This window comes from Platalea leucorodia, assembly GCF_965183815.1.
Source record: "Platalea leucorodia genome assembly, chromosome: 3".
Lineage (NCBI taxonomy): Eukaryota > Metazoa > Chordata > Aves > Pelecaniformes > Threskiornithidae > Platalea > Platalea leucorodia.
Genome location: NC_138825.1, coordinates 94,445,995 through 94,460,383, shown reverse-complemented (window position 1 = coordinate 94,460,383; position 14,389 = coordinate 94,445,995). Strand labels below are relative to the sequence as shown.

General features: G+C 36.8%; 1 protein-coding gene across 49 annotated transcripts in view; it reads left to right on the top strand.

The window, feature by feature from the left end:
* RIMS1 (regulating synaptic membrane exocytosis 1) overlaps nt 1-14,389 on the top strand; it is a gene marked incomplete at both ends in the record, with an annotated part of 339,260 nt that overhangs the window by 221,798 nt on the left and 103,073 nt on the right. For 25 of the 49 annotated variants that reach the window (XM_082307779.1, XM_082307777.1, XM_082307771.1 and 22 more), the window contains one exon: nt 436-525. The exons of 14 other annotated variants lie outside the window; for them this stretch is intronic. In XM_082307779.1, coding sequence (XP_082163905.1) covers nt 436-525 — 90 coding nt within the window. Of the gene's footprint in view, nt 1-435; nt 526-8,104; nt 8,189-12,266; nt 12,345-14,389 lie in introns of all 49 variants that reach the window. 10 more of the 49 variants (XM_082307762.1, XM_082307784.1, XM_082307773.1 and 7 more) reach the window with 2 other exon arrangements.

The following is a 14,389-nucleotide window of genomic DNA, read 5'->3' as shown; positions in this document are numbered from 1 at the left end:
TCCTGTTTGGTATCTCATGTGGATTTGCAAAATAAATGAGCTTCACTGTAAAGTGATTTCACATAATATGTAGTGTATCACATCCTTTTATGCTGGCCTAAGATTTACTGCTGTTAATAAAGATTTAAATTTATTGTTTGGTATTTCTCATTCCACTTTCTTACAAGTGGATGTTGTTCTGTCTCATTCAGTTTTAAACATTTCAACGATCTTAGCAAAAAATTTCTAGCAGTCTTTTGTTTGCTTTTATTTTCTAAACAAATCTTGGCACTGTCATCCAGTCAGCTCTTTCATGTTTTCCTTAATTAAATCATTGTGATTCTACATTTTCTGTAAAGAAAGCATTATTTTATGAGTTAATATCTAACATTGTATTCCTTTCTTTGTTTTCTTTTTCTTTCTCTTCTACCATTGGATGCAATGCACTGGCACTAGTGAACTACAGCCCTCCCTTGACAGGGCTAGGAGTGCTAGTACCAACTGCTTGAGACCAGATACTAGTTTGCATTCACCAGAACGAGAAAGGTATAAAATAAAAACTTATGAATTTCTTGTCATCTGTGCTGGTGATCTTTATCAGTTTTGTTTTTCTTCATATAAGTACTCTACGTTCTTGTACATTCATGTCTGCTTTGGTATTTGTAGACATTTTTGCTCCTATATTCATGTATGTCATGTAAATTGTGTGTTGGAGTTTATAACCGCTTCTGGCTTCTTTCCTTGTTTTCGTTCAAGCTGATGTCATTGCTTACAAAAGTCCTCAGTATGCTGATAATAGCATTGCAGTGTTAAGTATTTTGACAAAGTACCACTTGGTTGTTAATCTTCATCATCATTTGCTAAAAAATATTACATTTGTTTCTTGCCTGGTCTGTGGACTGCTAATAAGGCGGTGACATAATTTATAAATTATATGACAAAATTCTCATATTTCAAACCAGAACTGTAGTTTGTATCATGACATATTTTCTACAAAACAGCCAAACTTCATTGCTTCCTTAATCTAGTCTTGTGCATCTGCTTTTGCAATTGCAAGGCAAATCACTGCATTAAGCTTTTTTTCACTCTGTGACATTATCTTAATGCTCACATAAGTCTTAAAAAGACATGTTTGCAATTTAAACGAAATATTGTTGTGTCACATACATTGTGCAGGCATTTTATGGATGCTTTCTGATTTTTTAATATTGCAATAGCTTGGTTAAAAATCTTAGGTGAACCAAGTACTATTGGTGTTTGACAGATGGGATTGTTCCACAAGGGAATTTTTCATCACCACCTCTGTTTTTGGCTAAGAATTCTACCATTTTAGACTAGATTTGAGCTTCACTAAAGGCAATAATAGGCTCCCATTGAGTGGGAATATGGTGGAATTATGATTTCATCTGTGCAATACATATTTAACTAGTGCGGCAGTTAATGCAAAGTTGCTTTGTCAGTCAGCCCACAGTGTGCTTATTAAAACAGTTGCATCACTTTCATTATTATGGGAGAGGACCTGTGAAGAAAGGCAATAAGAACGTACTTTTCTCTTTGAGATAACGTTTCTCTTGGGGTTTATTTTTGTGGAATTTCCCTTTCCCTTCTCCCCACTTCCCACTGCTCCTTGACTGGACTTTACTTCTCAAGTTGTGCCCTTGTTGCAGAGCAGTGACTAATGTTCTGCTGAGATATCTCAGATAGATCTACAATAGTTCATTCCTTTTTCAGGTCAAGCTCAAGATATCCTAGATAAAACATATGTGGTTATCCAAAAAAAGTATGACAGAAATCAGGTCACTCAGAATGAAATACAGGATACCATTCTAGATGTTTAAAAAAAATTATTGTAGCGTCATATTAATAACTGTGTAGATATATACAGCCGCATTCATCTATAAGCAGCTATTTAATGCAATAACATGGACTTAAGCAGTATATGTTTTGTACTTTTATTTCAAGATGCCACTCATCGAGTTAAATATTCAATGAAACAGAAGCTGGCAATTGTAAACTACCTAGTTAGAATATTATACTCAAAACTAAACCTGTCACTGATGTTAACTAGGTCTATTATGTCTTTATAAATCATCTTCAGCAACCTCTGTCCAATAGGCCCTGAACAGAATCTGCAGCATTTTTCATGAGCCTCCTCATAAAGAGAAGTGTTTAGTCTGTGTTTATGGCCTCTGTTAAACACGACATTTTGCCAAATCATCTGTGGGCCTGATCCAGAAAAAATGTCCATCACTATGTAACTTTTATGTCTTTGCTTTTAGAAGTCCTAAATAGTGACTAAATAGGTGCTTTTGATTTGGGGCCCTTCATGGGGGTATAGAAAAGCTCTTTTCTATTAAATTCTTGTTCAAAATTTCCATGATGGTTTTGTTGCAAATTAGAAGATCTGTGTGGCTCTGTCAGAGGATTAACAACATGCTTTTTTTTTCTTCAGACATAGATGTTTTTCCAATACAGCCCAATTTTTGGAGGCAGATGTTATATTTAATGTATAAGAAACACGAAATTAATCTTTTGTTTTGGGGGAAGCTAATTTTAGAATAGTTCATTCTCCACTGTTGAATGTATCTGCTTATGCTTTAACGTGAGGTTAGTGACCAGTTGTAATGACAGAGGAATCTTTAGTTTGAAGAACACTGAATTAAGTTCCAGGTATGTAGAAAGCATTTTGTATATGTGTGGATAAGATGAGAATAAGTGACTTACTTACTTAAAATAAAGTAAGGCAGGTTCGTCTTAAATAGTAAAAAACCTTTTTTGAAGGCTAGTACAACGAAGCACTATAATAGACAACACGGAAGAGGTTGTCTAGACTTCCTTACTGGAGACTGCCTAAGAAGAAATTAAACAAATATCTGTCAGGTGTAGTTGGTCCTGCCTGTAGTGAAGAGAAACACTACATGGTTTTGTGAAGTCCAATGTGTACAGCACCACTTTATGATCATTATATTTGAGGTACCTATGTTGAAGGTATTGTTAGTTGTTTTCAAGGTGTTTCCTTTTTTTTTTGTTCCCCGGAATAGAATTGTATATTTTATTTGCAAATTTAGGTTTGTAGTCCTCGAAGTGTAAAGACAGACTTCTAAATGTGGCATTATGTATTTTCTTCAACAAAATTATACTTACCTATGGAGAATTCTTTCTACTCATTCCCTCCAACCTTTTGTCTCAGAGGGTATAAATTAGATTGCATTTGGAATCAAGAGTTAAAATGGTCCACTTGACCTTTTTTAACAAAATAGTATTGGCCATGTGAAACTGATAGGCAGTAGAGCCCTATTTCTCTGTGTTAATGATTTATTGGAAATGGTTTTGATCCTTAAACTCTATATCACATCATTCTTGTCATTTGGAATGTTTGGAGTAATTATTGTTTTTTAAGATGCTTCCTTGGCAGTGAAAGTCATTGTGTTGACCCACATACACCAGCAGAAGGATACTTTCAGTAGTATATATGATTTGGGGATATATGTCTTGTTAGTTGCACTGAACCAAAAACAAAACAACAAAAAAATACATTCCTTTTCTCCTGCTGTAAGCTACATCATTTGAGCAAGGAAAGTCCATATAACTTGACTGGCAAACTGACTTTGCCCTGATAAAGCCCTGCCAAAGCTTTTTGGTAAATGGACTAGTTTGGTACAGAACGTAATCCTTCAAGTAAAGATGGGGGTCAGCAGAACTGCTACCTTGGACTTCTGGAGGGCAGACTTTAGCCTGTTTAGGAGCCTGGTTGACAGAGTCCCTTGGGAGGCAGTCCTGAAGGGCAAAGGAGTCCAGGAAGGCTGGACATTCTTCAAGAAGGATGTCTTAAAGGCACAGGAGCAGGCTGTCTCCATGTGCTGAAAGACGAACTGGAGTGGAAGAAGACCAGCCTGGCTGAACAGAGAGCTTTGTCAGGAACTCAGGAAAAAAGGAGAGTTTATCACCTTTGGAAGAAGAGGCAGGCCACTCAGAAGGACTACAAAGATGTCGTGAGGTTATGCAGGGAGAAAATTAGAAGGGCCAAAGCTCAACTAGAACTTAATCTGTCTATTTTCATAAAAGACAATAAAAAATGTTTCTATAAATACATTACCAACAAAAGGAGGGCTAAGGAGAATCTCCATCCTTTATTGGATGCGGGGGGAAACATAGTGACAAAGGACAAGGAAAAGGCTGAGGTACTTAATGCCTTCTTTGCCTCAGTCTCTAATAGTAAGACCAGTTGTTCTCTGGGTACCCAGCTCCCTGAGCTGGAAGACAGGGATGGGGTGCAGAATGAAGCCCCCATAATCCAAGGGGAAATTGTTAGTGACCTGCTACACCACTTGGACACACACCAGTCTATGGGGCTGGATGGGGTACTGAGGGACCTGGCAAAAGTGCTCACCAAGCCACTTTCCATCATCTATCAGCAGTCCTGGCTAACCGGGGAGGTCCCAGTTAACTGGAGGTTAGCAAATGTGATGCCCATCTACAAAAAGGGCTGGAAGGAGTATCCAGGGAACTACAGGCCTGTCAGCCTGACCTCGGTGCCGGGAAAGGTTATGGAGCAGATCATCTTGAGTGCCATCACACGGCATGTACAGGACAACCAGGGGATCAGGCCCAGTCAAAATGGGTTTATGAAAGGCAGGTCCTGCTTGACTAACCTGATCTCTTTCTATGACAAAGTGACCCGCTTAGTGGATGAGGGAAAGGCTATGGATGTTGTTTACTTGGACTTTAGTAAAGCCTTTGACTCCATTTGCCACAGCATTCTCCTGGAGAAACTGGCTGCTTATGGCTTGGACAGGCGTACACTTTGCTGGGTAAAAAACTGGCTGGATGACTGGACCCAGAGAGTTGTGGTGAATGGAGTCAACTCCAGTTGGTGGCCGGTCACAAGTGGTGTTCCCCAGAGCTCAGTGTTGGGGCCGATACTGTTCGATATCTTTAGCAAAGATCTGGACAAGGGGATCGAGTGCACCCTCAATAAGTTTGCAGACAACACCAAGTTGGGCAGGGGTGTTGATCTGCCTGAAGGTAGGAAGGCCCTACAGAGGGATCTGGACAGGCTGGATCAATGGACCGAGGCCAACTGTATGAGGTTCAACAAGGCTCAGTGCCAGGTCCTGCACTTGGGTCACAACAACCCCAGGCAATGCTACAGGCCTGGGGAGGAGTGGCTGGAAAGCTGCCTGGTGGAAAAGGACCTGGGGATGTTGGTCAACAGCCAGCTGAACATGAGCCAGCAGTGTGCTCAGGTGGCCAAGAAGGCCAATAGCATCCTGGCTTGTATCAGAAATAGTGTGGCCAGCAGAACTAGGGAAGTGATCGTCCCCCTGTACTCGGCATTGGTGAGGCCGCACCTCGAGTACTGTGTTCAGTTTTGGGCCCCTCCCTACAAGAAGGCCATCGAGGTGCTGGAGTGTGTTCAAAGAAGGGCAATGAAGCTGGTGAAGGGTCTAGAGCACAAGTCTTCTGAGGAGCGGCTGAGGGAGCTGGGGTTGTTTAGTCTGGAGAAGAGGAGGCTGAGTGGAGACCTTACTGCTCTCTACAACTACCTGAGAGAAGGCTGTAGCGAGGTGGGGGTCGGTCTCTTCTCTTACGTAACAAGCGATAGGACAAGAGGAAATGGCCTCAAGCTGCGCCAGGGGAAGTTTAGATTGGATATTAGGAAAAGTTTCTTCACTGAAAGGGTTGTCAGGCATTGGAACAGGCTGCCCAGGGGAGTGGTTGAGTCCCCATCCCTGGAGGTATTTAAAAGACATGTAAATGTGGTGCTTGAGGACATGGTTTAGTGGTGGACTTGATCTTAAAGGTCTTTTACAACCTAAACGATTCTATGATTCTATATATTCCTCTTCGGCACAGTATACACTACAATACTGAAAAAGATTCAGCCCCTACTAATATATCTATACAGTTGCACCATGCCTGCCTTTTTTTTCCCCCCTTTTTATTCCTAGCTGTTCAAAATTACTCTCTCGTTGAAGTTTCTGTGATGATCTGTAAGACATATGTTAGTTTACAATATAGTCATAAATACCCTCTAATGCCATTGAAAATGTTTTTTGCTGTCACTACTTCCTTTAGTATGATTTTTTTGATTGTCCTCTTCACTGTGACTCAAAATTTCTGATTTTTTTTCCCTTGTAAGTTGGGTACCATTTCCTTACAGCAGAGAAATCTGTGCGCGACCTCCCACCTCAAGTCAGGAAACCACGTTGATAATACTTAGTGTGGCTTTTATTCACCCTCTAAGTTTCTTGTGTTGCAAGCAATTATTGTGTATATTAGCAGTTAGAACAAGAGCAGTTGTACAGGTTGGTACAGCTTGTATGCTTTGGTCCTGAGAGGTTAGTCAGTGGAGATCAGAGCAAATAAAAGCGAGGAGCACAGCACGAGGATTAGTTCATGTACAACAGGGTCAGCGTATCTGGAAAATGGAGCCCAGCAGCTGTGTTAGATTTGTTCTGAGGTGCTTCACTGGAGCAGCAATCAAAACGTTTCAGGGATCTCCCACATGTTTGCTGTCAGCTGCTCACTACCACCTAAACAAGATACAAAGCTGAACAGTTACCTGTTACCTACTCATAAATAGATAACTGAGAAGTTGGAGCTGTCACTTGATCCAGTTAAGACCAGTCCTGATTTCATGTTGATTTTTCTAAGGTTTTTAGTAAGTCTGAAGTATTAGGTGTTTACATTGCATGCCTTTAACAGTTATGTTGAATATCACCATTTACGTTTAAAATAATGTACAGTAAAATAACTGTTTGCATTAGGTATGCAGTGTATTGTGTTTCCAGTTTTTTTCAACCATGTAAAGGAATAGGTTATCGCATGTTTGTCTGCATTATACTGTGGCTCATGGTCATTCAAAATTCAGTGCAAGAGAGCATGTTTTCAAAGTTCATACTGCATGACCTACTTAATTCTATCAGATGCTGTTTAATATTTATAGTGGATATCAGCATATTAAGGGCTTTGACTGAGTGCACTGATGCATTAACATTTTCTTTAACTCTTGCTTTGGAGAGAAAAAGAAACTAACTACTAACAACCTATTTCGTCTTGAAACTTCTGAAAGGCCTACCTAACTGTTCAAGTAATGCTAATCTCCTTGAAACCTTTGTTTTTTGCATGTTCCATAAATCAAACCCTTTTCCTTCTTACATGGACTGGAAGGATGCCTCAGAAAGTGAAATATTAGATAGTTGTGCAGAGTTTATGTAAACATTTTGCTGTTTGTACATTAATTAGTATATTTTGATTTTGTAAATTGTTACACATACACTTGTACTATTACAACCACATAATATCCCCACAAAATAAGCAACACCAGTCTATCGTATAGTATATATAATTCTAAATTAAATGAGCTTTTTCAAGAAAAAAATAATGTAAGACACCAGTTTTCATTCACAATTCAGGTCCTTTTTGTTAAATTAAATTATATAACATAATCTGCTGGCACGTACTGCAGGGATACAGAGAAATGATCAGAAGAGGAAACTGGCTGCACACACTTTCAGTATATATTTTTAAATTAAAGAGATTTTCCCCAGTACTTGTACACAAATATGTGTAGCTTAGTTGTAGCTAATTAATTTACCTTTACTCTGTCATTGCGTTCCGGAAAAGGGTCACTTACGCCTTAGAATTTTTCTTATAATTCATAGTGCTGCATTTTTACTGAGAATGCATTTTTCAGTGCAGAGCTAGGAGAGATGGACTTAACAAAGTTCCAGCCAGTAGTTGACAGAAAATGACCATCGTATGGTCTTTGAAAAGCTCTTCTACTTTGGAATTACGACTTTCTATGCGAATGACAGGCTTTTAGATAGTCTAGCATTTGAGAATATTTGGAAACTTAATGGTACACTATGTAAAAGATTTATATTGGTCTAAATTCTGCATCTTTGGGCATATATTCTTTTTGTTCCAACTGTAATGTTTCTGCAGTAAGCAGCCATAAGAATAGTATACTTGGAAATTAGAAAACTGCTAGAAAAAAATAATTAAATTACACACTTTCATTACTTTTTGGGGTATTTTTCCAGTCCCAAATCCCATATATTTAATTTTATCACAAACTAAATATCCTATTTTTTTCCTGTTTTATTGAACGGGCAAACAGGGGTAGATGGTCCCCCTCCCTAGAGAGGAGACGACCTACTAGTCCCAGGATTCATATCCAGCATGCATCTCCGGAGGATGACAGGTACTAGTCAACTCCTCCCAGTTGAAAAATGGCTTACTGCATCTTGCACTCTCAGAGGAGTATACTGAAATTTAAAATTATGCATATATGTAGAGAGATACTTATGACCTCCGGAAGCCCAAAATAAAACAGCAGCTTAGATATCATCTCTGCATTTTGTTGAACTGTTATAAAGCACCTAAGAATTAATGTCTTTTCAAGTTTTCTGTTTGCCTGAATGGTCACAACCCATGAAATAAGATATGTAATACAACAGAACATCATCTGTGTTAATGTTCTTTAGTCTGTTTTAACCTGCTTCTGTAAATGTTTGTGGTGTTTTCACTGTGGTGCTTTATAACATGATAAATATTTGTTGTAGAGCCTGTTCTTGTCTAGGTGTTTATTTTTATTTTTATTGTGTTTTTTTTCCTTTTTTTAACAAACTGTTCCTAAGGGGAATAAAACCCCACAAACTGATGTGTTTGAAATCTTGTAACACTTGCTAGTTGATGTGTGTAAAAACTGGCACTGTTCGTAAATTCTGTCCTAAATCAGGATGGTCTCCATGGAGCAGGTTTTCCTAATAAGGTAGGTTTTGATTAAAAACACCAGTGCTTTAAATAAATTTTTATGCTGAATACCACCTATGATTAATAGAAGCACCTTTGTTGGCATGAACTTAATACTCAAATCAGTTTTGGTATTCCATTGCTTTGGCGGTAGTATTTTTTTTTTTTTTCAGATAGATCGGGGGTGGGGGCTTTAAGCAGACATTATAATTTCTATTGAGATGCAAATTCAAAATTTTCCCTTCAAATTTTTTGTATTACAGTAAATGACAGGATATAGATGACTCATATAAATAATCCGTACATGTGTAAACTCTTATGAAGTTGCACTTAATTGTCCCTCCTTACAGATACTGCGTTTCTAGAAATTTTGCTAACACATCCTTTTGATGGGACAGCTATTAATAGATTACAAATGTACTTTGTTTCTTTTAGGCATTTTGAAGTAATTTCACTTCCTATTTTTCAAGTCGATGGAAAGACTATCTTTGACTTCAGTGGATCAGACTTGATAAAATCATATTGTCATTGAAGTTATTAGAATTAAATCATAATCATATCACATATCAGTGAAATGAGGTTTTCATCTAAATACTGCCATCTTTAGTGCAGAATTTGTAAGCCTTTTGATGTCAGCTGAAGTTTTGCAAACATATTACAGTAAAGCATCTGTAGGCTATAGAATCTGTCTATTATGGGAAAGAGTTTGAGTTGGAGAAACAGCAGCCTAATTTTGTTTGTGAAATTAGTGCCTTCTTGTGCTTGGAAGTCTTGCAGGTAGTCTGGTCATCAAATTCCAGTGATGCAGTCAGTGATGAACCTGGAAGGCGTTTAGGCTAACCCCAATCCTGATGACTGGTTGCAGCCTCTCAGTTCCAGGTTCTTTCTCCCAGATTAAGAGAAGTTTGGAGAACGTTGGGCTCTTTGCCTTGCATGCCCAATACAAAATAATAGCCCACCTTGAGTGCAGAAAGAGTATCAGTGAGGGAATCACAGGTTCTTTACCTTTGTTTTCTACTCTTTAAGTTTACATTCATTCTGATTATTTCCCATAGCTTTGGCAGTTGGCCAGTACCACTCAGTTCTGTAATTTATGGGTTTTTTTAAGATGAGCTTGTATCAATTTGACAACTGATGCAGTGAGTGTCAGAGAATGAGTGTCTGATGGATCAGCAAGGGTAACTAACTAACTGCTTATCCCCGCTTTCAAATCATATTTTCACAGATTAATTGACTTTGACAGATGTCATCTTACTCTTCATTTGAGTACATTCCAGATTTATCTTACAAATGGGCCAAATTTGCATATAGGGTGCAATCAAGAAGATCTATTTCTGAATACATTTCTTAAACACATGACATGCATTATTTCTAATTTTGATAATTTAAAGTCCATTTTTGCAACATTGTATTTATTGATAATGATTCATAACATAAATTTTAGTAAAGGTGTTGGCAAGATTGTTGTTATTCTGGAATTCATTCACTTGCCATATCATAAAAAGTGACTCCCTGATGTACCTTGACAAGATGAAGACATGGGTTATGTGTTATTTCAGTGTTAAGAATTAACAAGTATTTGGTTAGCATCATGTTTTTCTTTAAGAAATTTTAAAGAATAGGTTTTGGTTTGAATTTGATAGCATCATTGCTGGGAAGTTTCTTGGGTTTTATATTAGAAATGAGAATTAGAAAGTCTGTCTAAAGTGAAAGACTTTCTGGTAACTGGAGAGCTGCAAAATTGTGAAATTTTAAGTGATGATAAAGACGAGGAGAATGAAAGTTGAGCATTTAATGGTAGGTGGGAATTTTATTCAGACTCTTCTTTCTGAGAAGTCTGCATATAATTTCAGTATATAACCAAGACTGGATAAAATAAGCCTTTTAAAAAATTAATTTTCATATACTTTCAGTTAAGAGAAGTAGCTTTTGATGGTCATACATGCATCTGTAAGAATGCTTGTCCAAGAGTCGTCCTGAAGCCAGCTGTAGAGCAAGTACCCTTCTGGTACTCTCACAAAGAGAACTTGAGGTGTGCCGTGCACTGCCAGTGGCAGACTGATTTGGCCCGGATGATCCTTTCTTGTCTTTCTAGCAGCACTATGTGACTTGATCAGGGAGGCAGTTTGACAAGACACGAATTGAAGTGATAGGAATGAGTGTGAGGAGCTACCAAACCTTCAGAGTAGTTGTGACCTCCCAGCTCACATACCATGTAGATCCAGCCTTTCAGAAATCTTCAGGAAAAATCAGAAGGTATTGAACACGACATTCTTGATGGCTTTAAGGCTGCATAAATGAACAGACTCACTGCAAACCACCGAGGTCTCTTGTACAAGCCAGTAATAAATAATTTTAAATGTTAGACACTGAATTTTATAAAAATGTTATTTCGTCACTTCAGGAATAGTAATTTTTAAATTTGACAGGAATATTACCATATTTCTGTGTGTAGATTTTGTTTACCTTCAACAGCGATAAATCTTTTGAGGCACATGGGTCTTTGGAACATGAATAGCTTGTCTGTATATGAAATAATATATAGTGCTTGTCTATATACATAACAAGGCCTTATTGATCAGTGATTTGGTGTGACAGTTGGTAGATTTATGACCTTAAAGAGAAATTTTAACATTTCCTCACCATAATGGAGGTACAGATGCAAATTTATTGTATAACCTAAATTATTTGTGGACTGCAAATTTTGCTGAGTTTTCTCATTAAAAGCCAAATTTGATATTTGAAAAAAAAATCATACATTGATACACTTTATCAAGAAAATTTGTTTTTACTATATATTCCATAAAAAAACTGATAAAAACCCAACAAGCTAATAATATTTATGCCAAATTGTAAGCTGTGAACAAATTCTGAGGTTCTTAAACAGCTTCGGCAGAAATGAAAATAATATAGAAATTAAGAAAGATTCTGAACTTTATTTGAATTTAAAAAAAAAAAAAAGCTGAGTCAGTTATTCGACTTTGCTGTTGAATTGTTGTTATTACCATAGTAGGCTGGCAACAGAATATGAAGTTTTCATCAAAATATATGAAATTTACTTGCATTTTCAGGAGAATTTCACAATATAATGACAAAATATGCATTTTTTTTTTTCTAATTTTTCTAATTCCTAAGGGAAGATTTTCTGTATAGGTTTACGTATTAATCTAATGAACAATGCTGTAGATAATTCTCAAGAAGGATAATGGTAACTATTAAGCCACAGTGCTGCCGTTCAGGATGTAGAGTATAAAGAATTTTAAAAATATTGTTGTGGCTTTCATTTTTTACTTTATTGCATCTTAGATTGTTGATATTATGTCTAAAAATGTTAACATTTCCTTAAAGCATATGGATTAAATCAACAGAAGGAGAAATGAGAAATATAGCTTTTTTCATCAGATAGTGCCTTAATACTTTTGGTTTATATATTTGACTGCATGTCTCCACCTTCACTGCATGTGACCATCTCTCTGTTTCTGCTCATTCTGTCCAAATTCACATCCATGTTTCAAAAATTTGTGAAGAACAAGGACGCTGGAGTCTTGCATTCCAAAACAGGACAGTGTAGACCACCTAAGTGCTAAACCTGGAGCAGCACAGAGGTATCCTTATTTACTCAAATCATAGTTCCAAGTAAATGAGGTATTGGTTATAGTATATTCTTCATATGCTCTGCATAATACTTGCACATATTTAGGTTTTTCTCTTTTTATGTATAAGTACATATATGCATGTATTGTTCATAGATAATATGTAATCCCCTATAAAGTACATTTAAGAGGTTTAATTTGAGTATGACATGAGTGTTCTTATTCCCAGTGCATTCCTCTTATATTGTACATGGGCATGAAAGGACACCTACCTGTAAATACGGACCTGCCAATGCCCACAGTGTGCTCGAGCTGAACCAGGACTGCAAGCATCATAGTAGGCTGTTGAGCTATATAGAATTGTATATAGCATCATCTTAGCAAGAGGAAGGAAACAGAAAGGAAATTATCTAACATATTTCTAATGTGCTGCTCACAAGGACAGCACAGAGAGCAGAGAAATAAGTATATTCAGCTCAGTAGTGCTATATTTTACTTTGTCACTTTTCACAGGAAAGCATGTCCTCCTGTCAGCTTTTCCATCCCACAAAGAGCAGTCACTATGTGCTCTTTTTCTCTGTTGCACGTAATGTCACAGTCTAAGCAAGTGACATAAGGAGTAAGAGGAAAAAAGCCCCATAAACAACCAAACAGAAAATGGAGAGGGTGACATCATTTGAGTGACAATGCTGCTGCATTCAGTGGATCTAACCATAACTTTAATTACTTTGCTAACCTTAGGTTTTAAGTAAAGCTGCAGGATTTAATATGTGTTTCCCTGTGTATCCACCTTGTGGATACCTATTTGTCCTGGTAAAGAAAAACATTTAAAAGTAATGAGAATATACAAAAAATAAATCTGGAAAAAATAGCTTGAGGACAAAGGGGATTTTAATGTTTAATCCGAGATGCTATTTTTGGTAAGAAAATGTATTCTTTTAAAACCCAGAAAGCATCAGGTAATGAGCTCTGCTCATGCAAAAAACTTTTTGTATTTTGCTGCAGTATTTTCTTTGTTGTGGAGCATACTGCATCACATTATAATGAAATACGAAATATTGCTCAAGAAATATTGCAGTGGGCACAAATCATTAAAATCCACTGTGATTATATTCTTTGGGTATAATTTGGTGTTACAGCTGTTTAGGTATCTTCCAGTTCAGACACTGGATTGCTCTTTATAACCACAAAGGTTTCAAAGGAAAGTATATTTTTTAAAATATTATTTTTATCTATTTGTTTTGCCCACAGTAATTCTTTTATAGCTTTATATATGACATTGATTTATATCATTGTATGTTCCTATGCATGTTTCTTGCACCGGTGTAAGATGCAAGTTAGGGTTTGTCAACATTTCTGGTCTATCAATGAATAATCATCACTCCCTGTTTTTGACCACTGCTGAAATACTGTATGTACTTTTTATTCGGAAAAACTAATATATATTGATGATTATCAGAGATTTAAAATTGTAAATCCCAATTTGTAAATGCTCACATTACTATGGATAATAATGGAAACTTTGGAACACACGAGACTTGCAGAGATTTTCATAGTATATTTATAGTCCTGGGTCATAATGGTGAAACATGCTTTGCTTTTGTTCATACATTTATTGACTCATATTGCTGTTCATTGCTCTTATTTACTATCAGAGTAAATGCTTAGATTGTCAGAGGTAACTGGCGCCTCACTCTCCAAATGCCAGATAAAGTCTATAAAAGATGTATGTGGGAAAGGAGTGAAGGAATGAAATAAACTTCTAACTTATTTATATTGACTAGAAAAAAATAGAATTGTTTTAAACTGTTTCTCAGAAACTTGAACAAGTTTTAATACAATGAGATTTTTGAGAAGCCAAGTTTTTATTACTATAGTGACAGCATTCTTTAAATCTGATATGATGCAGTATTTGTTTTGCTTTTGAAATTTAGATTTAAAAGGAATTTTTAAAGTTTGCATTTGAATAGTATTTTCTGGTCCTTTCTGCAACATTTTTTTCCTGCTGTCTACTCTGCATTTGTTTTTCATGCTGCCAAGAGAGGACTAAAAGGCCT